At 46.3% G+C, this 21529-nt stretch overlaps 1 protein-coding gene across 2 annotated transcripts in view; it reads right to left on the bottom strand.

The window, feature by feature from the left end:
- EGFR (epidermal growth factor receptor) overlaps positions 1 to 21529 on the bottom strand; it is a 243829-nt gene that overhangs the window by 32077 nt on the left and 190223 nt on the right. For both annotated transcript variants that reach the window (XM_014946983.1, XM_014946982.1), the window contains 13 exons: positions 19556 to 19742; positions 18728 to 18862; positions 15912 to 15980; positions 12962 to 13080; positions 11511 to 11652; positions 10504 to 10620; positions 9698 to 9824; positions 9528 to 9601; positions 8267 to 8357; positions 7310 to 7509; positions 6125 to 6257; positions 3970 to 4069; positions 1944 to 2101 (listed from right to left, as the gene is read on the bottom strand). In XM_014946983.1, coding sequence (XP_014802469.1) covers positions 1944 to 2101; positions 3970 to 4069; positions 6125 to 6257; positions 7310 to 7509; positions 8267 to 8357; positions 9528 to 9601; positions 9698 to 9824; positions 10504 to 10620; positions 11511 to 11652; positions 12962 to 13080; positions 15912 to 15980; positions 18728 to 18862; positions 19556 to 19742 — 1652 coding nt within the window. The remainder of the gene's footprint in view (positions 1 to 1943; positions 2102 to 3969; positions 4070 to 6124; positions 6258 to 7309; positions 7510 to 8266; positions 8358 to 9527; positions 9602 to 9697; positions 9825 to 10503; positions 10621 to 11510; positions 11653 to 12961; positions 13081 to 15911; positions 15981 to 18727; positions 18863 to 19555; positions 19743 to 21529) is intronic.

Below are 21529 nucleotides of genomic sequence, written 5' to 3'. Positions count from 1 at the left end.
GTTTCTAGGGATGCAGAAACTTCCCGAGACAGATGTTTTCCACCCACTGCTGAACACATCCCCTTCCCGCAGCAGAGCGAGGGAAGGGCGTGAGGAGAAGTAAAGGGGCATTAGGGATTGATTGCCTTCAGGGGGACAACGCTGCCCCAGGCTGCACCTTCCCAGGCCATGCCTCTGACACTGGCTCCCTCCCCATTGATGCCACTGGCCTCGGACACCCCGACTGCAAAGGAAAAATAGTAACACTGCCTTCTTCCAGGTCTCTTGAGCCCTTCAGGGATACAGCCTGTTTCTTCTCCCACGTTTGGTCAGCAACTCAAACAGGGCCGTTGAGCATCTCCACAATGTAACTGTGGCAAACTTGGCCCAGGTCTTTCACATAAGAGATGAAATTATTACTACTTTCATATCCCATCTTAATAACACAGGGCCAAATACACCAACACATATGTTGGGTACCCCTAATTTTAAAAAACCTCTCCTTACCCTACCCCATCACCTGCTGGACTCCTGTGTACACCCACCCACTGGTGGCAGAAATTGACTTTTCTGATGAAGGCTGCTCAGGGGAACTTGCTTGTGCAAAAAGAGCCACCACATGGCTCATGGTTACATCCACGTCTGGCAGAGCATGTTCTCCAAGTTTGCATTCATTGGAGTCTCGTGTTTGGTCTCACCACTGAGGCCACACAGTGGTAATCCTTCTGTAGATGCGGTTACCCATTTTGCTGCTCCAGTAATCAGCCACACTTCCATGTGGCCAGACAGAAGGAGGATATTGGATCACAGTGGCCAGTTTATATCAGTAGGGACTATCGAGGTAATTAATAAAGAGCACAGTTATCGAGATCCCTTCTCAACCAAGATCATTCATAGAATCATAGAAATGTTGAGGTTCGAAGGGACCTCTAAGATCATCTAGTCCAACCATCAACCTCACTCTGATAAAACCCATCACTAACCCATGTCTCTAAGCACTATGGCAACCCGGCTTTTAAATCCCTCCAGGGATGGGGCCTCAACCCCTTCCCTGGGTGGCTCATTCCAAGGCTTAAGAACCCTTCCAGCTACCGTCTGAAAACCAGAGCACAGAATTCACTACAAGCTCTAGGAAGGGATGTTACTTGCTGGTTTGACCCTTCATCTCTTTTTCTCTATGAAAATGGAGCCCTGGCACACTCTGCTTGTTAATGTTGAATTAGCTAATATACAATGGGATGATGGTTGGAAACCTGGTTGGAAACCAGGAGAAGAGAGAGTTGTTACTTATTGTCATGTAGGTTAAATACAGCTCAATTCACAGCCCATTGCAGGTGGCAGATTACACACGCCTCCAAATAAGGACAAAACCAGTTCATACAGATTTGGTTTACTGTGATACTCATCAATAGAGCCACACACAGGAGGTAAGCAAGGCTTTAAACTCAGACCAGGTGCTAGCATACGTAAAGAAGAAAAAAAAATATAAATCACCCTGGTACCCCACTGGGAGCTCCCTCCTAAAAACAAAATAAAAAAAAAAATCAAAGGCACAGAATAAAAATAGGACCCAGGAACACGGCATCCACCAGATGTCACTGATGTGCCTCCCAAAACCAGAGGACTCAGCACCAGGCCAGGTGGTAAAAACCAAGAAGTACATCACTAATGGATGAGTTCTGTAAAATTCCAGGAAGTTTCCTACTTAAATCAACAAGCAAACCTGTTTCAAATCCCCTAAAACTGCTTTTTTTTTTGGCCTTCTGTGTAAAGATGTAGTGCCACTGAACTTCTCTTATTTACAAAATCTGCCGTGCTCTGCTTACATTACCTGCGTGACCTCTCTCGCTCCCTGCTATTTCTTCTTCTAAGTGGTTTGAAATGATACCGTTAGGAAAGGAGAGCTTGGGACGAGCTGTTCCCCCTTTTTTTCCCCCCCCTGTTCAGCCCGAGATATTACTCACCCCCGGGTGCAGTTTGGGTGGCAAAGCTGGCAAACGGCATTTGCGTCGGCGTATTTCCAGACCAGGGTGTCGTTCTCACCCAGAACCCCCGCCGGGCAGGATTTCACACAGTGGGGACCATCTATAAAATGGGCACACTTCACGCAATTGTCAGGGCCCTGCAAAGAGAAACAGCTTGTTTGTGACGCCCTTACATCACACTATTGGGGGGGGGGGGAAATCCAGAGGATGAATCAAAACGCCTTCAACTACTAGAAGTTTGCAGCATCACCTGGTCTATTTTACCTGATAGGACTACATAATACCTAATTTGCTACCTGATATTCTCACAAGTATTTGCTGTTACAGAATGGACCGTACAAAAGGCAGTACCTGATGTTTAAAGTTAATATTTTCTTGAGTTTCACTGTTGCTGCTTTTTTTTCCCCCCTCTGCCATCTGCCTGGTTGGAAAGTTTGCATTTTTCATTTAAAATAGGGAATAATTTGATAAGGACTAAGCCCAAAGGCTGTTGCCTGGTGCAATCTACCTTCACACAACTTAGAACCGTAGAGCTGGACCTGCTGACACCTCCCTGAAGCACTCAAATAATTATTTTCCTGTTTCTCAACACAGCTTCTTTCCCCTGCTTCTCAGAAGCAGGGGATAATGGAGGCAACCCGAGGAGTCCAAGAGTTTTTTTTTTTTTACTTTGAAGAGCACTTAGTTTGTGTTTAAAGGCATTGCCTTTGGCCATTTTTAGCAGAACTGTCTTTATTTGTTATTATTTATATTTATTTATGACAGTACCACGAATGCCTTAAATATTTTAAAGCAGCGAAGCCAGCAATTCTGGGTCAAATTCTACTGTGAAATAAAAACAGACCAGACCCACAGTGCTAGTTTCAGTGGGAATATAGTTAAGACATGCTATGGGAAGATTATTTTAATTACTGTAACGTCTAATGGCTTCTATAATGGACTGATTACTAGACACTGGGCAAATATGGAACAAGGGGGTGGTCACTGCCCGAAGGAGCTTATGATGTTAATAACATCCCTTAGGCCATGGTGGTCTAAGCTGGAAGAGAGGATAGAAATACTTCAAATTACTGAGCCCTGACTCTGCAGACTGGTGATGGGCTGGGGCTGCAGGGGATGGCAAGAGCTGTTTCAAGACTTGGGTTAAGTAGCACAGAGGAGGATCTCTGAGGGAAGCGGGAGATTGGATTTCAATTACCAAAAAACAAGGGAGGATGCGAATTTTTACAATTAAGATATGTTTGATCTGAAGGAAACGATTTTGTGCCTTTGCCAAACGGGACATTTCATAACACAGAAGAGTTTTCTCAAAATTAAAGGAGAATAAAATTGAGGAAATCTCCAGCTGACTGGCAAGAGTACACTGTACGGACTTTTGTAGAAGAAGCTTTTGTATGAATCTGGAATATTTAAACAAGTTTGGAAATCCAACTGTTTTGTTTTGACTGCCTTTGAACATAATTTACACCTGCAATTCCTTCAACACATGTGTTTGCTGTAACCTGGTTAGAAGAGGGAACGTGGTTGTCAGTGAAAAACCCTCTTTCCTGAATATCTTCCAGTAAATATCTGGATTCGATCACAATTTTCTCATGGCTTTTCAAAAAGGCAAAAAGTTACTGTTTTAATCCACTACTTTTAACAGTTCTTCCCCTGTGAATAAGGAAATTTAATTTGTTCAAGCCAACTTGGCTGTTGAGTAACTACACACTCCTGAAAAGTTCACCAAATGACTGTATCGTCCCATTTACTAGCAAGACTTACTTTCTTTTTTTCTGTAAGAAGACACCAAAAAGAAAGGCCCCACAATGAAAGAGAAATGATACCCTGAGCTTCCCTCTCACGTTTCTGTCCCCCTGTCCCCAGATCTTGCCCCTCTAATCCCCTCATCTCCGCCTGATCCTGGGAGAAGGGTAAAGGAGACCTCAGGATTATCTCATCATGGGAAATGGGTTATTAATGCACGGCGTGAGGAGCAGGTTTGTTAAGTGGAATCTGCCCTTACTGGTCCAGTGCAGGTCGCGTTGTACATGGTGGAGTTCTGCACCAGGCACTCGGGGTGGCAGGGGAGGCACTTGGAGTCCCTTTCAAACTCTCTGGGCTCCCTGCAAAACAGGAAAAAGAAGAAAAAAAAAAAAAAGAGAAAGAATTAAAAGTCAGGCTGACTAACAACTGATAAACCCTTTCTCTCCTTTGGTGTCTTTAGGAAAAAGAAAAAAAAAAAAAAAAAGAGAAAGAATTAAAACTCAGGCTGACTAACAACTGATAAACCCTTTCTCTCCTTTGGTGTCTTTTCCAGTTTAGACTGGGTTGATGGTACTGAGACAGGAGGAGATAGGAGGAGACCCTCCCGGTTACACCAGTAGCACTCGCTCAGCACAACCAGGGGGAGGTAAGAGTAAGGGAAATTTGGTGAAACACATGGCACTCCAGATTGCACACCACAAATTAGTTTACTTTCCCCTTCAAGCTAACGACATGGAATATTCGCGATGATTTCCAAAGGCTTTTAAATGGTAGTGATGCAAAGAGATCAGCAAAAACAGCTCAAGTGATTCCAAGGCTCCAAATAATAATTAAGAAAGTTAAACAGCAATGCACTGATAATTAAATTCATGCCCTCCCTCCAACACACAATGAATCATTAAAATATGAAAGTTGGGAACAGATGGTTTCAATAGCAATAAAGCTGTTCCACTTCAAGTGATGGTGTTATTAATTAAACTAAATCTACCCATCATTTGAAACAAAAAAAATGCCCAGATCTGCCCTTCAGGTCATAAGAGCTGCTGGAGGGAATTCACTTACAAAAAAGACAGCTGCTGAACCGCAAGTTGCTAGAGGAATACAAACATCAGGGGAACCAGCGCCCTATTGAGTACTTGCTTAACACTCATTATTATTAAAAGTCAAACTTTGGAAGATTTATTTAAAGAAATCCCTGTAATTGTCGGTGCTTGCCATGCCCTTCCCGCCCATGTCACGTGTTGAAGGGACTGGAGGACCCACCCGCCGTCCTGACGAGACGCCTTTTCCCTGGCCTGAGTGAGAGAAGCTGGAAGGCAATAATTTTGGCCTGAAATTGCTGCTCCCAGGACTTTTTTGGATGAAAGTTCATTCAAATCAGCCCCTCGTTTGAGCCAACATGAGAGTCCTTTTGCAGTAAGGAACCTCCCGAGCCCTAATCTAGGGGTGACAGAGCTCCTGGTGACCACAACTGGCTCTGCCTCTCACCCCATGTGCTTGGCATGAGGGGCATAGCTTGGATTTTCACCGGGGCTTTAAGCTCCTTGATTTCTTTGAGGAAGGAAGCGTAAGGCTTAGCCTTCTTGAGTCTCCAGATTGTCTCCTGGCAGGCTGAAGGGGATGTTTTCAGGATAGTCGCTGTGATCGGAGCAAACTCCTAAGGGATCACAGAACCATGGAGTTGTCAGAGTTGGAAGGGACCTCTAGAGACCATCCAGTCCAACTCCCCTGCCAAAGCAGGGTTGCCCAGAGCACATCACTCAGGATGGCATCCAGGTGGGGCTTGAAGATCTCCAGAGAAGGGGACTCCACACCCTCCCTGGGCAGCCTCTGCCAGGGCTCTGCCATCCTCACCCCAAAGAAGTTCTTCCTCACATTGGAGTGGAACTTCCCATGGTCCAGCTTGTGCCCGTTGCCCCTCGTCCTGTCACTGGGAACCACCGAAAAGAGTCTGGCTCCATCCTCCTTCAACTCACCCTTTAGACACTTGTCAGCATTCATAAGGCCTCCCCTCAGTCTTCTCTTCTCCAGGCTCAAGGGTCCCAGCTCTCTCAGCCTTTCCTCCTCAGGGAGATGCTCCAATCCCTCCATCATCTCTGTTGCCCTACGCTGGACTCTCTCCAGCAGTTCCCTGTCTCTCTTGAACTGGGGAGCCCATAACTGGACGCAGGATTCCAGTGGTGGCCTCCCCAGTGCAGAGCAGAGGGGGAGAATGACCTCCCTCAACCTGCTGGCCACACTCTTCCCTGCACAGGGAAGGAGAACTACCTCAGCTCCTGGCTTTTCCTTCTCTTTAGGTACTGTGTTCTCACAACATCTGTGCAAAGCTGGTGAAATCCTTTCTTCCTTGCTATAACGTGTTCTAAAACCCCCAAATCACTGCCAAAACCTCAGGCACCCCCCAGACACCTTACCCTTGCAGGATATTGCACTGTTTCACACATTCCTTCTGGCGATCGAAAAACCTGCAGGAGAAGCAGTGGAAGGGACCAGGGCCCCAGCAGCCCACGTCCGAGCACAGGGGGTCGCAAACGTGCCTGGCAGCAGCTGGGAGAGAAAGAGAGACAAGAAAGAGAAAAAAAAAAAAAAAAAAGCCATGAATGTCAAGGCAGGAGAGGCAGCAAACACAGCACTGCAAGTGACGGCATCCTGACCAGCCCGCTTCTCCAACCTGGTCCAAAGTGGATGTGAATGGTCCTGGCAGTGTGAAAGAGGAATATTCATACTTCTCTTAATTGCCAAAGCCTGAAATGAAGAGTGACTCCAGCTTTTCAAAGTAAGAACGAGCTCCCCTGGGCCAGTTTAAGAGTTGTATGATAAAGCTAAGGCAGTGTAAGGCTGAGCCAGTTGGGGTTGTTCAGCCTGGAGAAGAGAGGGCTCCAGGGAGACTCTACTAGGAAATTTTCAATATATACAGGGGGGTTATAGGAAAAATGGAGACAGACTTTTTACCAAGGCCATGGTTTTAAACTGAAAGAGGAATAGATTTAGATTGGACATAAAGAAGAAATTCTTTACAATGGGGGTGGTGAGACACTGGAACAGGTTGCCCAGAGAGAAACTGTGGATGCCCCATCCCTGGAGATGCTCAAGGTCAGGTTGGATGGGGCTTTGAGCAACTTGGTCTACTGGAAGACGTCCCTACCTGTGGCAGGGGTTTGGACTAGATGATCTTTGAAGGTTCCTTCTGACTCAAACCATTCTGTGATTCTTCAATCAACGTCCAAAATAAAACAAATTCAGATTCTACAAAGAGAATTCTGCCCAGGGACCACTGGAGTCAAGAGCAGCATGGTTGAACAACAGCTTTAACCTTGCCAAAGACATCCAATGTTTGGACTTAGCTTCTGTGTCCTTCAATCTAAGTAGCTTCACTTGTGCCCATAGTGATGAAGCAGCTCCTTCCCATCTTCTGGACACCATGAAGTCCACATACTCAGTGGGAAATAAAAAAAATCCCACTTTTCCCTCAACATCTTCATTAAAGCAGTAGCACTGATGATTTTTGCAGCCAGTGTAACAGAAAAAAGCCTTGCTTGAACCATTCTTGCACTTTAGCACGTGCTTCCAGAGGGGATAACAAGGCAGCGTTGACTTACCACATTCATTTTTATTCCTGTTCTGTATAATCTTTGTTTTCTGGCTCTGAGTTGCAAACAGGCTGCGCCAGTCCATGGTGTCAGCGTAGCAGAGGTTCTTGTTCTTCATAATGGCAACATCTCCATCACTTATTTCCTTGAGGGAGCGCAGCCCCAAGGACTGTATTTTCAAGTTGACAACAGCAAGGGAATACTGGCCACTAAAATGGACATGGAGAAAGAAGAAAACACGGGAGAATGAGAATTAGCAGGGTTTAACTCAGCACTTTTTTCTTCTGGTTTTCCAACGTGTATTGCTGTGAACTCAATTTTGTTCAAGAAAGACATTGCTCAGCCCTCTAAGCTTAACGACCAGTACATCACATACCTATCATAAAAGAACTGCAATGCTCATATCTGGTTTTGCACGAGCATTTTAAGCTAAAACAGGCAGGACACATGCGGTTTGCCAAATAAATGATGTCCCACAATGGTTGTAGGTAGAGCAACTATTATTTTGCACTGGTCCACCAAGCCATCCTTCCTCTTGGGGTAAGCCCAGGTGGAGACTGGATTCACTGCAAGTGTTGCCACTGGATCCCCTGCCGGGTAGACATGGTCTCCACCCTTCACTGCCCAGCTACCTCAAACCCCAAAGTGCTTCTGGGTCACATCATAACTTGCCCTGGCCTGCAAAGAGTGTTCTCTGTCCTGTTTGTGCTTCCAGGCTGGTCAGGGAGAGCCTGGACCTCAAGCAGGCTCAGCACAGTCCTCTACACTCAGCACAGGGCTGCAGGTTTGATCCTACCAGGGCAAGTCATCTACCGCTACGAAGATGGTGCTCGACTCCTCACAGGCTTTTTCCCATTTTGTCCCAGTTTGGGGACACCCACATCCCACCGCTTGGTATACCCTCAGACAAACACAGCTCTAAACAGAGGTTCTTTGGGCAGCTGCTCTGGCACATGATTTACTTACTGTTGCTTAGTTCTGCCTCGTATAATCTCCAGATTTTCGAAAGCATAGAGATCAGTAGCATTATCGGGCCAGGCCTGAATCAACAAAAATCCTGAAATGAAGAAAAGAAGATTAAATAATAATAATAATAACAACAACAAAACCGCAGGCAGTATTGGCAGCAGAACCTCCTCCTTGAGCTCCTCCTGTGCCGGGAGAAGGTGCTTGTGCTCTCCCTGTGCTTATCTGAGAATCTCGGAGAAACACGACATTTCAAGGAGCAGGGAGATATTTTTAAACCCCCGTTTTATAAACAGTTTACTTCTCAGCCCACCATGAGGGCTTCGGAGTGCAAGAGTGAGCTGCACGTCCTGCTTCGCTGAGCCGCCCGCGGCGGTGGCTCTTGCCAGCAGATACCCTGGCTGAGAGGCTGTGGGAGAAAGGCATCTATCTCTCCATCCCAGTCGTGAGCTGCCCTCGAGGAACAGGAAAACTGAAGAGAAAGCAGAAATGGAGCAGAACAGACAGCCGCTCGGAGTGGACGTGCTAAGGCAAGCAGATTTCCCCGCTCGGGAGGAGAGGGAGAATTTGGGAAATTGCAGGCTGCTGTATGAAGCTCTGGGGTTAGTCATTGCTACCCTGAAGGGATCTAGGCAGTTAAAAGAGAGAAAGAAAAGGGGAACCGGAGTCACGTCTGTGGAGCCAGCTCTGATGTTGCGCTCATTTTATAGTGGGCAGAACGAAATGACTTTTAATTGATACTTGGTGCGAGACGGCGGCTGAGTGTTCCGCTGGCCACTTGGTGCTTGTGGAGACACATCCACCCCAAGGAAGAGCTCTTCAGGCTGGAGAGGGTGTCTCTGCGAGGATGACGCAAGCCACCGAGCACGCTTCCCTAAGGAGCTGCTGAAAGGTTTTCCACAAATAGAAACACACTTGGCTTTTTTTAGCCGGAGTGGCACGCCTCTGCATCACCACATGCTTCTTGGGTGGCTGAGGATCTCCTCTGCCTTTGCTCTTGGCTAGGGCTGACACAGTTCAGCAGAAGGGATGGTCTGGCCAAACCACACACCTTGGATGGGAGAGCAGGATGGGTTACATGGGCATAATGCTGGCGAAGAGCTGCTGACCACCTTTGTGAATAGTGACCCCCTGGTAGCTCAGAGACAGAAACCATTCGCTGGCATTTCTCTTCACGCGCTTCCAAAATTTCCCTCCTCTCCCTCTGTGTTTTTTGGCAGCACCCATCAGAGAACATCTCACCTTCAAACCCATTGCTCACCTGATATCTCTTTGACTGTTTTGAAGACATCCAACTTCTTGGGGTCCAAGGGTAGGGTCTTTGTGAAGGCATCACTGAAATACACAAAATGAGGAATTGGGAAAAGAATGGCTCAGCCTGAATTTCTCCCCAGCCCTTCCCCAGTGCTGAAGGATCTGCAGGAAACTCACCCTAGAAATGCAACTGGGAGAATGCTGACGTCCCCGTTGATCTTGGTACAGTTTTTGAAGGAATCGATGTTTGTGGCATTTATGGACAGGATCCCTTTAAGTTCACCAATTCCGATGCCATTACACACTGATAGAAGAGAGATGCAAAAGTCAGGGGGCAGAAGAGTGAAGCCCAACCACATGGAAGTGTTCAAGTCCAGGCTGGATGGGCCTTTGAGCAACCTGGTCTAGCAGGAGGTGTCCTTGCCCATGGCAAGGGGGTTGGAACTCGATGATCTTTAAGGTCCCTTCCAATTCTAACTATTCTATGATTCTATGAATCCATGAAACATGGAGATGCCATTGGCCCAGAAAGCACTCCCATATGGTCAAACCTACCACTGTAAGAAAAGTTTCATAGATCTTTTGTCTACTTTTGCTTTTCAGAAAGCACCACAGGATAAATGCTTCCTGCGTGCCTGGCTGGGCAGCTCTGGTCCAAGCATATCTACACCTAGGCTCTGGCACATGCCCCTCTCTCTTTGACCCATTTACATTTTATATACTGGGAAAGACAAACAAAGGAGAAGGCTGATGTGCAAGATACACATGCACACAACGCGGTTTATCTGTCGTGCTTGTGGTGTATCCTGGTTGAAGAGCATGTTCCACAGCCATGTTTTCAGAGAAAAAAAAACACTTGTCAGATCTCCAAACTATCACTGGATTTGGTTATTGAATTTGCACTTAATGAAGGTCAGAACTCCATGCACTTTGAAAAAAGTGCACCTCAAAGCCTGACTGGGTTATTCCATGCTTTTTTATACCTTTGCTGCATAGCCCATCGCACTTTTTACACTTCCGAACGCCGTTTTCTTCCACTTCATAAGTATCAGTATTGCAAGAGCGAACGCAGGAGCCGTGGTCTGTCACCACGTAGTTATCTGGAAAAAAAAAAAAAAGGATATCAAGATCATGGAAATGTGAGGGGTGCGTTGGGGGCTGCACGGGCACTTCAGTGCTAGAAAGAAAAAGGGGTTTTGAACTTTCGGCGTACTTAGCAAAGCACAGGCTCTAATTACTAATTCTCCCAACATTCTTTGAAGCTAGACAGACATACAATGCTATCACCATCGTACAGAGAGGGGAATGGTCACAGAAAGATAAAACAAGATTGCCAAGGTCAGGCTGTGGAGCAGTGCCACCATTGGGATCGATGCGCAGCACCTCTGATCCCTCGCCTTCTCTCACTCCTCCAGGGTAAGGGCCAGGCAGGGCAACGGTCAGCCTCAGAAAGGGCTATCAGTCTGTAAGCTAAACCCTCTCTTACACATAAATCTCAATGGTTTAAAAAAAAAACATGGACATGGAATAGCATGAAAGAAAAAGCAAGCATCTGTAGAGGAAGCAACGATCACAGCCCTTGAAAGGGAGCGTTTGAACCAATTACATTCTATCAGTCCTAATAAAGAGCCACTTAAGAGTTCAAAATGCTTTGGTAATCCACAGGATTGATCCCATATGACTTGTTTGGCTGTTGTTATGATGATTCTCATAAGATGCTTGTTTTCCCCCATCAAGAGAAAAATCTCCAGAAGCCAAAATGTAACGGTTAAAAATCAGGGGAGGTGGTGGATGCAGCCAGTTTGAAGAGGCTGTCTTCTTTACCAGCTATTCTCCCCTTTTTGTCACCCATTCCCAGTTCCCACAGAAGCTGAGGAGAACAAGAAAGCGTCCTTGCACTTGGCCATAACAAAGAGGGACGACACAGGTCCCTTCCCACTTCCCTCCGATCTCCTACTTCCTCTGTGGCTGCAACCTGAAATGAACTTACGTGGACATTCCCTCACACAGGTGGCTCCAAAGCTGTACTTTCCATCAGGGTTGACATCCATCTGATAAGTGGTGGGGTTATACAGCACCAATGGGGGACATGTATCCTTGCAGGTAGCATCATCCCGAAACTTGCGGCACGCCTGTCATTGAACAACAGCACCCATTAAACCACCTTCTCCTTAAAAAAGCAACCATGGTTTCACACCAGCTCTTTAATAGCGCTCCGATGGGCTCATCTGTTGCCTCTTTAGCTCTAATGGAAACTCCAGGCACCTGTAGGGATGGTCCCTCATGCTTTGAAGGTGAAAGGTTGCTGCAGGTTGGGCAATTGAATTTAATACTTGTTAAAAAAAAAAAAAAAAAGAAAAAAAGAGAGAGAAGGTGAAGTTTTCTTGTTCTGAACAAGAAACCTTGGCACTCTGGTGGAAAGCTGCTGGGATTCACGTGGGAACAGGAGTAAATCTGCATGCCTTAGAAGAATTTTCCCTACAAGCAGTAACCAAATCAAGACAAAAGGTACTTTTCTTGGCTGCTTTTTAATAACCTAAATCAAATCAAGTTCTTTCCTGCTGATTACCGACTTTTCTGGCTAAATATTAAACTGAAGCCATTACATTATGTTTGCCTGCAGGTAATGAACGATTTAGCAGGCATTTATGAAGGAAAAGTTGGTTCTTCCAACCTAATTCTGCGTTAAATTAATAATCACTCTCTTTTCCCCTTTTTTCTTCCCAGATAAGAGAGAATTATTGTCTTCTCTGTGAGCCAGTAAGGACTTCATAGCCACTCAATTTATAAGGGGACCGGGAATATGGGTAACAACAACAAAACCCAGACCGGATGGTTTCTGTGGCAATTACTCAAGTGTCACTTAATTCAGAGTGAAATGTAGTGCAAATATGGGGAAGAGTTAAAAACACAGTGTGCACCAACCCCCTGAAACTCTCGCAGAAAAGTAATGGCTTTTTTATTTTTCCCTAAAAAAAAAAATCTCCATTTTCTCCTTCTCCCTGCCGCTGCCCCAGTGTTCTTGAAACACAATATTTTTGTAGCGAGTGAAAACCAGAAAGGAAAATTTGGATTTTATGTCTGAAGTACAAAGAAATGTAAAAAAAAAAAGGTGAGGATCCACCGTATTTGATTCCCTTTACAACTCTTTGCTTTGGTAAATTGAGATTATTACTGACTAGCGCTGAGAGTACACGGCAAAGCTGGGCTGGCATGGACAACCACTGCACCGTGGTGGCAGCTGAGGCTCTGCAGACCATCTGCAGATGGTTTTCATCAGCGTGAGGTTGATGGTTGGACTAAGTGATCTTAAAGGTCCCTTCCAACCTAGACAATTCTACGAGTCTACGATTCTAAGACTAGAGGACGTGCAGCTGAAAAGCCTGCTTCTCCATGCCAGCCATTGAAGCAATGATGGTGGTGGTGGTGTGGCATCGTTACCAGGCAGTCGCTCTCCCGAGGCCCCGTGCACCCAGCAGCACACTGGTTGTGGCAGCAGTCGCTGGGCACCTTTCCCCGGCACCGGCCAGAACACTGCTGGGCACAGATGACTTTCGTTACTGGAAGACACAAGGAAAAAAAAAAAAAGGAAAAACGTCACGAGTGCAGAACGTTTAAGCTTCAAGGAGATCAAGGAATATGGAGAAAAGGTCCGGTGCGGGATCTGTGCTAGATTTTTCCCCATGGGATGTGTATTCCATCCTCATAAAAGGCCCAAGCTTGGGAGTGGTGAGAGCTGGTGTGGGTGGGTTGTGTTCAGCAGTAATTATCTTGGCTCTTGCGAGGTGCTAAGCACTCTGGTCCCAGCCAGCAAACCGTGTCCTGCTTAGAAAGAGCACCCAGGTCCCCATGGCATCAATGCCTGAAGTAAGAAAAACTCCATGGAGTCACTACATCTTACAGCTGGGCAAAAGAGCAGGATCTGGCTCCGTTTTGTTGAGAAAATCTGTTATTTTTGGTGTTAGCTTTGGGAAAAACAACACGAGAGGAGGACTGCCAGGACTCTCTACTATAACGGGAAACTGTACATTGTTGGTGTGGTGGAAGGATCCCTTCAGCGTAGTGAAAATATCTCAGAAATTTGCAGAGAGGGGAGATCCACTCAGCAAACTGATTTCATACACATCTTGTATTATTTTTCTTTAGGCTTCAATTCCACGGCCAAATTTTATCTTCATTACTCAACTCCCACAGGGTTTTGCACTAGTGCAGCAGCCCAGAGGAAGAACTGGCCCCGATTCAGCTTTTTGCAGGGAAGCAAAAACTGCCTGCAACATTTTGCTGAGAATCGGGAAAGCGTCTCCATTTGAATATCAAAGCAGGGAAAAAGATAATCGGTACAATTGAAAAAAAAAACACACAAAAACAACAACAAATAAAACCAACCCAGAAATTAATGGATAGAAAGTGTTGGTACCAGAGACCCTGGGACTGATGAGGTAGACCTGATGGCTAATAAGCACCCTCAGCATTTCAGCTGCACACTACAGTAACTGTTATCAACTCTGCAGTTGGCACCAATGGGTTACAATACAATCAGGAATTCCTCTAAGTCCAAAACAGATGGTTGTTAATTAACAGAAAATTATTGGCAACTGCAGCCCGCTACAGGGTGTATAACAGTGATTTTTTAAAAAAAAAAATATCGTATTTCCTATCTTTTTCTGTTACACGCTTTTGTATCCAAACTGTATTATTCCATTTTTCTTGAGGGTTTGTAAACAAGACATTGTTTATTTTCTAGGAAACAGATTGTTTCCACAATATTTATTAGCTTCTCTGATAGCAACTCCTCTGTTCAACTAGGAATGGGAATAAAAGGCACATTGTTCTACACGAACAGTATTTTGATATGATTTTTTTGCATAAGCATCAGCAGGGGAGTAAAACAGCTCGTCACTTTGATAGCTATTGACGAGAGCTTCCTGCTGGAAACATATATCATGGCAAACGTTTATATTTCGCACAGAATATCCCACGTTTGTTGAAGGAGAAAGATAAGTATCACCCCCAAACTTTCCCACATGTGGAAATGTGGGATACATTTTCAGTTGGCCAGATTCTCAAATGCCTGGAGAGGGGAGCCAGAGCCCACAAAGGGTTTGGGTTTATGCACTCCTTAGTCATCCTCCCCAAGCCAGCAAGAGTTTGTAAATGCTGGAAGCTTGCAGGGAGGAGACCTGAGGTTTGGCAAGGCCCTGGGACAGCTGTGTGGCATCAACTGTGGGGACCGACCTGGGAAGGGCGTTGTGCGCACACCTCAAGAGCCAAACTGCAGAGCTGACTGAAAAAAACCTAAAGCTTATACTAAACAAAGAGAGAAAAGCTGTATGTTCCTTTCTGCTTAAGCTCTAGAAAACGTACAGATTTGACCTGATATTTGCAAGCAAGAAGCTGAGGTTTAGGTGATGGTTTGCAGTGGAAAACCAAAGATAGGATGTTGCTTTCATTTGCGCTGTGTCTAGATCAACAGGCTTTCCACTGAACTTCACACAAAACAAAGAATCAGAAACAATGCATTTCCCCACTTATTACAGAAAAAGAAAATAACGAAGTAGTGAAACAAATTGAGATGGGTCTTCCTCCTCAACTTTTCCTTTAGCAAAAATAAAGCCTTGCAAAATCTCAAGCACTTCGAAATGGATGTTTCTGTTGCTCTCTCAATGTCAGGCAAGCATCCCACCTGCAAAGTTTTACAGTAAAGCATGGGTAGCCAAACTGAACAACCTCACAATGCCAAATATATCCATTTGCAAATCAAAAAACAGCTATGCATTTTATGAGAGCATTCCAAAAGTCCTCTGAGTATGGTAATTAGTGTGATGACCCACATGAGGATGACGTCTTTTGTGCCTACAAAAGCAACATATGGGGATTGAAAAAAGAGGAATTAAAGCCAATAAAAAAATGGGTTGTGCTGCTGCATTGTAGAAATTAGTAGTAATTAGAAGTAGAAATAGTAGAAATTAATCCAAAGTATCGTTAACTGGCCTGCAGAATGGCTCTGTGGGAAATAGCAGGAAGAGGAACAATTCACCACACAGCTACCGCGTCCTCTCTTGTATGGTAAAACAACCTAAAGAATAAATGTCTTCAAGGGCAGATGGGTGACCCAAGTCAAACAACCCCCAGGTTTCCCCTCCAGAAATGGAGCTACTTGGGGGGGGGGGCAGGCATGGGAGTCCTCCCTGCATCTGTGCTTCTGCAGAGAGGGAAGCAGGCCACGTCCCTCCGGGGTGGGCTTCCAGAAGACCCAGTGTAGTGGGATGCAGAGAAGGACAAGTGTGAAACACATGTGGCTAATTCACGCTTGGCGGGTTAGTTTTTCATTAGATAGAAATTTAGTATGTCAGAGAACACAAGGTATTTCTTAATTAATCTGCAGGCTTACATGTCTGGCAGTTCTGTTCACCAGGGCCCCAGCAGTAGTCTTCTGTGCAGTTCGGATGGCATTTGGGACCTAAAATACGAGAGCAGAGTGTTGATATTCTATAAACATGGACAACGACACAGAAAACAAAGACTTGAGCTTTCCTTCTTGGTAAAAATCAGGGGAGGAAGCACCTATTTTGAGAACCAGAGCTCCAAAATTTTGTGAGCCGGACCTTACGTCCTTATCCTTTGTTCATCTCTGGTTTCCTACGTGCAGCTTTCCACACCTTTGAGCACGAGAGTGCAACACCCAGCCAGTCTGGCTTACGAAAGAGGTCTATTTTTCCCAGGAAAGGGAATCTCAGGGACTGCCCAGCTGGCCCTTCTGCTGGAGTTTGCATGCAACGGCAAGTCACCGCCGGCTTGCGGCCGGGCATGTGCCAGCAGCTCGCTACAGGCCACATGTAAATCAGTGTTTCTGAACAACGCGGTTCTAAAAAGAAAACAAACCCAACTGGATTCGCAGGCAACCGCCAGCTCCTCCGACCACAAAGTCATTCAACTTGTCTGCTTTGCACCCGCCTCCCGCCCTTTGCCAAAAATACTCCTCGGCGCGGGACTAGCCGGCGGATGGACAATCAGTGGAGAGGTGGTAGGATAGATGGACAATCTGCCAGACCCTGAAGGTTCAGCGCCAGGCTCTTTCCCCTCCCTCCCTCCTTATTATTTTCTTTTTCTTTTCTCCTTCCTCCTCTCCTTCCTCCTCTCCTCTCCTCTCCTCCTTCCTCTCCTCTCCTCTCCTCTCCTCTCCTTCTTCCTCTCCTCTCCTCTCCTCTCCTCTCCTTCTTCCTCTCCTCTCCTCTCCTCTCCTCTCCTTCTTCCTCTCCTCTCCTCTCCTCTCCTCTCCTTCTTCCTCTCCTCTCCTCTCCTCTCCTCTCCTTCTTCCTCTCCTCTCCTCTCCTCTCCTCTCCTTCTTCCTCTCCTCTCCTCTCCTCTCCTCTCCTTCTTCCTCTCCTCTCCTCTCCTCTCCTCTCCTTCTTCCTCTCCTCTCCTCTCCTCTCCTCTCCTTCTTCCTCTCCTCTCCTCTCCTCTCCTCTCCTTCTTCCTCTCCTCTCCTCTCCTCTCCTCTCCTTCTTCCTCTCCTCTCCTCTCCTCTCCTCTCCTTCTTCCTCTCCTCTCCTCTCCTCTCCTCTCCTTCTTCCTCTCCTCTCCTCTCCTCTCCTCTCCTTCTTCCTCTCCTCTCCTCTCCTCTCCTCTCCTTCTTCCTCTCCTCTCCTCTCCTCTCCTCTCCTTCTTCCTCTCCTCTCCTCTCCTCTCCTCTCCTTCTTCCTCTCCTCTCCTCTCCTCTCCTCTCCTTCTTCCTCTCCTCTCCTCTCCTCTCCTCTCCTTCTTCCTCTCCTCTCCTCTCCTCTCCTCTCCTTCTTCCTCTCCTCTCCTCTCCTCTCCTCTCCTTCTTCCTCTCCTCTCCTCTCCTCTCCTCTCCTTCTTCCTCTCCTCTCCTCTCCTCTCCTCTCCTTCTTCCTCTCCTCTCCTCTCCTCTCCTCTCCTTCTTCCTCTCCTCTCCTCTCCTCTCCTCTCCTTCTTCCTCTCCTCTCCTCTCCTCTCCTCTCCTTCTTCCTCTCCTCTCCTCTCCTCTCCTCTCCTTCTTCCTCTCCTCTCCTCTCCTCTCCTCTCCTTCTTCCTCTCCTCTCCTCTCCTCTCCTCTCCTTTTTTCTTCTTTTTCTTTCTTTTAATGACAAGTACAGTCCCAGAGAAGCAACTTATTTTTAGATTATGGGATCGTCGCTAAAGCCATAATTGGCTGTCTAAGCAGATTAATCTGGAATTCACTACATTTAAGAGGCATTTCCTACGACAGTGATTCTTCCTGCTCACAGCACATGATTCTCCCTCCTCCCCACTGCCCATCAAAAAGCTGAACAAATGCCAATACTTGTCCAAGAGTTGATTGATTTGGTGCGGGACCAAAGAACTTCTCTTTTTTTTTTTTTTTTTAAGTTGAAAAGTTAAAGGTTAACGTTTCTGTGGTGTTTAGAGCCAGCCTCTTGTGCTGACTTGTATAGTTTGCAACTCCTTGATTACGCTAGGGCTCTGCAGAAAAAATATGTCAACACAAGAGGTTGGCTATTAGCTCTCAGGCAATTACGCAACTGGGAGAAGATAAAGAAAATATGTTTTTCTGCCAATTTATAGTGCCAGAAATGAAATGCTCAGAAATGAAAATAAACTCTCCTTTCCGTGAAACGACTGGGGACTTTACAAGGGACTCGTAAGGCTGAAGGGTTAGCTTGAGCCCGCTCTAAGCATATCCTACAAAACCTTCTGCATACACGCTCACCTCCCTGCTGATCTAAAGCATCAGATTTATCTGCCTGTTTATCATTAATTTGGCAACAGTAATCTGTGCAGCCCAAAACACCAGAGTTTTACAGCACTCATCCTGGGCCTTCCAGCTAAAAAGGCTTCAAGTCCCACAGTAACTCCATGAAGGTGCCCATAATGGGTCCTCTACACCAGAGCCTTAGACAGAAGACTGCTGGAAAGCAAATGAGTACATGTTATTCTGAGCTGTCTTTGAAGAACACACGTGTAGGGTACAGTCTGAAATCAAGAGAAGCTTTCCCAAGAACTTCACTGAGCTATGAGTTAAGGACCTAACCACCATTAAAAATTTTATCTTAGGCCAGTGGTGAAGATATGAAAGGAATTCCCTTGGAACAGGGCTTGGTGGCCCTGCATGTAGAAACTGGTGGACCTAGAACCCACCGCACAGAAGATGAGATGTTTGTTCTCTCTTGAAACTGGGGAGCACGTTTTTGTTAAGTTAATACTCACAAGAAGACAGGTTGCTTGCAAATTCAAGCACTTTGAGGGGCTGCTTGCTCGTGTCAATGATGTCATTCCAGAGAACAGTGTCCATGTTGCACAGTTTAGGGTTGTTGCTGATTTTAACGCCTCCATTAAGAATTTCTGCCATGGAAGGAAAAAAAAATTGGTAAGTGAAGCAAGCTGCCCATCTTCTGTCTCTGATCTAAAGAAAGGGAAAACACCTATTTCTTCACTTCAGTCACACTATGGGGACAGCAAAGGACAATCTGCACGGCACCAGCACTCCCGATGGTGCAGCTAACACCATGCTGATGGGTTCTGGAGGGTTGGCTGCTGTTGGACGCCACTGAGATGCCACGACATGTGGCTTTCTGCCTTGGTGCCACCTCCAGAGGCCACTGCACTCATCAGAGATGACACTGCTGTGTGCACAGGCAGAGACTGTGTCAGACTTTCACTCTCATACCAGCAGCTCCCACTGGAATTCGACAGAAAATACTGACGTGTATGTGCTGGAATCTAATAATGCAAAATAATGAGTGGATACTTCTTTGCCATTTTGGAGGACACAAATAAATCTCACCACCCTGCTGACGTGTTGGATTTTCTGGATTTTTCTGCAATGGCAAAGGATGAGCTTTCTTCATCTTTCGAGAAGGCTGGCTGGTAGGAGAGCAATTAGGAAACTGGGAAACTGCATTTAGATCCTTGTTTTTAAAGCAGGATTTGACGGCACATGACTTTGAGAGGAGATCTTCAATCAGATCTTGACACCAATGACCTAACAGTTGAAGTCTGCACTACAGGTGCCTCCACCTCTTGCCCTGGTCTCACCTGATAGCCGTTTCATTGGCAGCTGCTGGAGTCCTTGGGTTTTATTCATGTGGTAGTTGGATAAAACTGCCAGGGCGTAAGAGTTGTCGTACAACACGTTGCCTCGGATGATCTGGAGGTTTTCGAGGGGGATGACATCCACCATGTTAAGCGCGATGAGCACGTAGCCTGCAACCTCCTGTATCGTCTGAGAGAAGAACAGAAGAAACAAGGTGCTTAATCCATTGGGCTCTTCTACTCTTGACAGTGCCGCTTTCCTCCTCCCATCCCTCCAATCCACCATCTTTCAATTTCGAGGAACAATAAACCACTTAATCTCATTAAAAAATAAATAAATCCAAGAACAAGAAAGGACTATGTGGAAAACTTTGCTGTCTAAGCAGGTATAAATCGACCCTTAGAGCAATCACCAGGGGGTCATTCCAAATGTCCAGCTCTACCCCTGTTCTGTCCCCAAGCAGGGGCAAGTGAGGCTGCCCAGGGGATGCAGGAGAACAGGGCAAGCATTTATGATATGGCAACCAAGTACGATGCTTCTCCTGAATACTTGCCCAGCTTCCAACCACTGGCAGCAGAGATGCCCTCTGGTTGAGGCTCTTACACACCTTCTTCTGTGCCCCTTCCCTTGAGGATCCTCCAGTGCTCAGCAGAGGGGAAGATGAGGTAACCTTCTCCCTCTTAAGCAATAATTAGTTACGGGTCAAAAAGGCAAGTGAGGCACTGCCCCTGAAGGGCATAGGTTAATTTCTGTCTTGTACTGCGAAATGTTTGCATTTCTATCTATTTCCTACAAAAATCACCATAAATGAAAAACCTTCATGCTATCACTTAGGGTATTTTCCTATTCTTTGAAGACTACCAATGAGTTTTCAAGAGACCTGTTATGTTCCTGGGAACACTGAGCTCCACGGTCAACTTGTGCTTGGGAAAGAAAAATGGCAACACCATCATGCTTTTAACCTATGTGTCTGAGCCATCTCTTTTCTGATGTTCTTGCTTGTTACTATAATGAAACGTGTTTTTATCTTTCTTTGCTCCTTGAGATGAAAGCTTACACAAACAGATTACTCCTCTCAACCAAGGGGACTGACTTGCTTATTCAAAGCTACTAAACAAGAGCTCTTGATACAAGGCACACACATATCACGTCAAAAAAACCTTCTTCCTCTTTTGCCTCTTTCTTTAAAAACCTCCTAATCTGATAACCAGGCATGTGAAAAGCAATGCATTTAAAACACTTTATTTAAAAAAAAATAAATATAACCTCAGGTGCAATGCTATAGCCACTGGTGGCAGCCTGGCAGCAGGGCAGCAGAACTGTACCCCTTGTCCAGCCTCTGCAGGAGGCAGAACCTGGAGGTCCTCATGGTCTGTATCAGGAACAGCGTGGGGAGTAGGACTCGGGAGGTGACTGTCCCCCGTATCAGGCACTGGGGAGGCCCCACCTCGAGGGCTGGGTCCAGTTTTGGGGCCCTGACCACAAAAAAGCCATTGAGGGGATGGAGCAGGTCCAGAGAAGGGCAACGGAGCTGGTGAGGGGTCTGGAGAAGAAGTCTCCTGATGAGAGGCTGAGGGAGCTGGGGGCATTCAGCCTGGAGAAAAGGAGGCTGAGGGGAGACCTTCTGGCTCTCTCCAACTCCCTGAAAGGAGGGTGTAGCCAGGGGGGGTCGGTCTCTTCTCCCAAGTCCCAGGCCATGGGACAAGAGGAAATGGCCTCCAGTTGTGCCAGGGGAGGTTCAGGTTGGAGATTGGGACAAATGTTTCCATGGAAAGGGTTCTTAAGCCTTGGGATGGGCTGCCCAGGGAAGGGGTTGAGGCCCCATCCCTGGAGGGATTTAAAAGCCGGGTTGCCATAGTGCTTAGAGACATGGGTTAGTGATGGGTTTTATCAGGGTGAGGTTGGTGGTTGGACCAGATGATCTGAAAGGTCCCTTCCAACCTGGACAAGTCTATGATTCTATGGCAGACAGTGCT

This window comes from Calidris pugnax, unplaced genomic scaffold, assembly GCF_001431845.1.
Source record: "Calidris pugnax isolate Ruff unplaced genomic scaffold, ASM143184v1 scaffold71, whole genome shotgun sequence".
NCBI lineage: Eukaryota > Metazoa > Chordata > Aves > Charadriiformes > Scolopacidae > Calidris > Calidris pugnax.
Note: the sequence above shows the minus strand (reverse complement) of the source record. Positions and strands in the feature narration are given on the sequence as shown.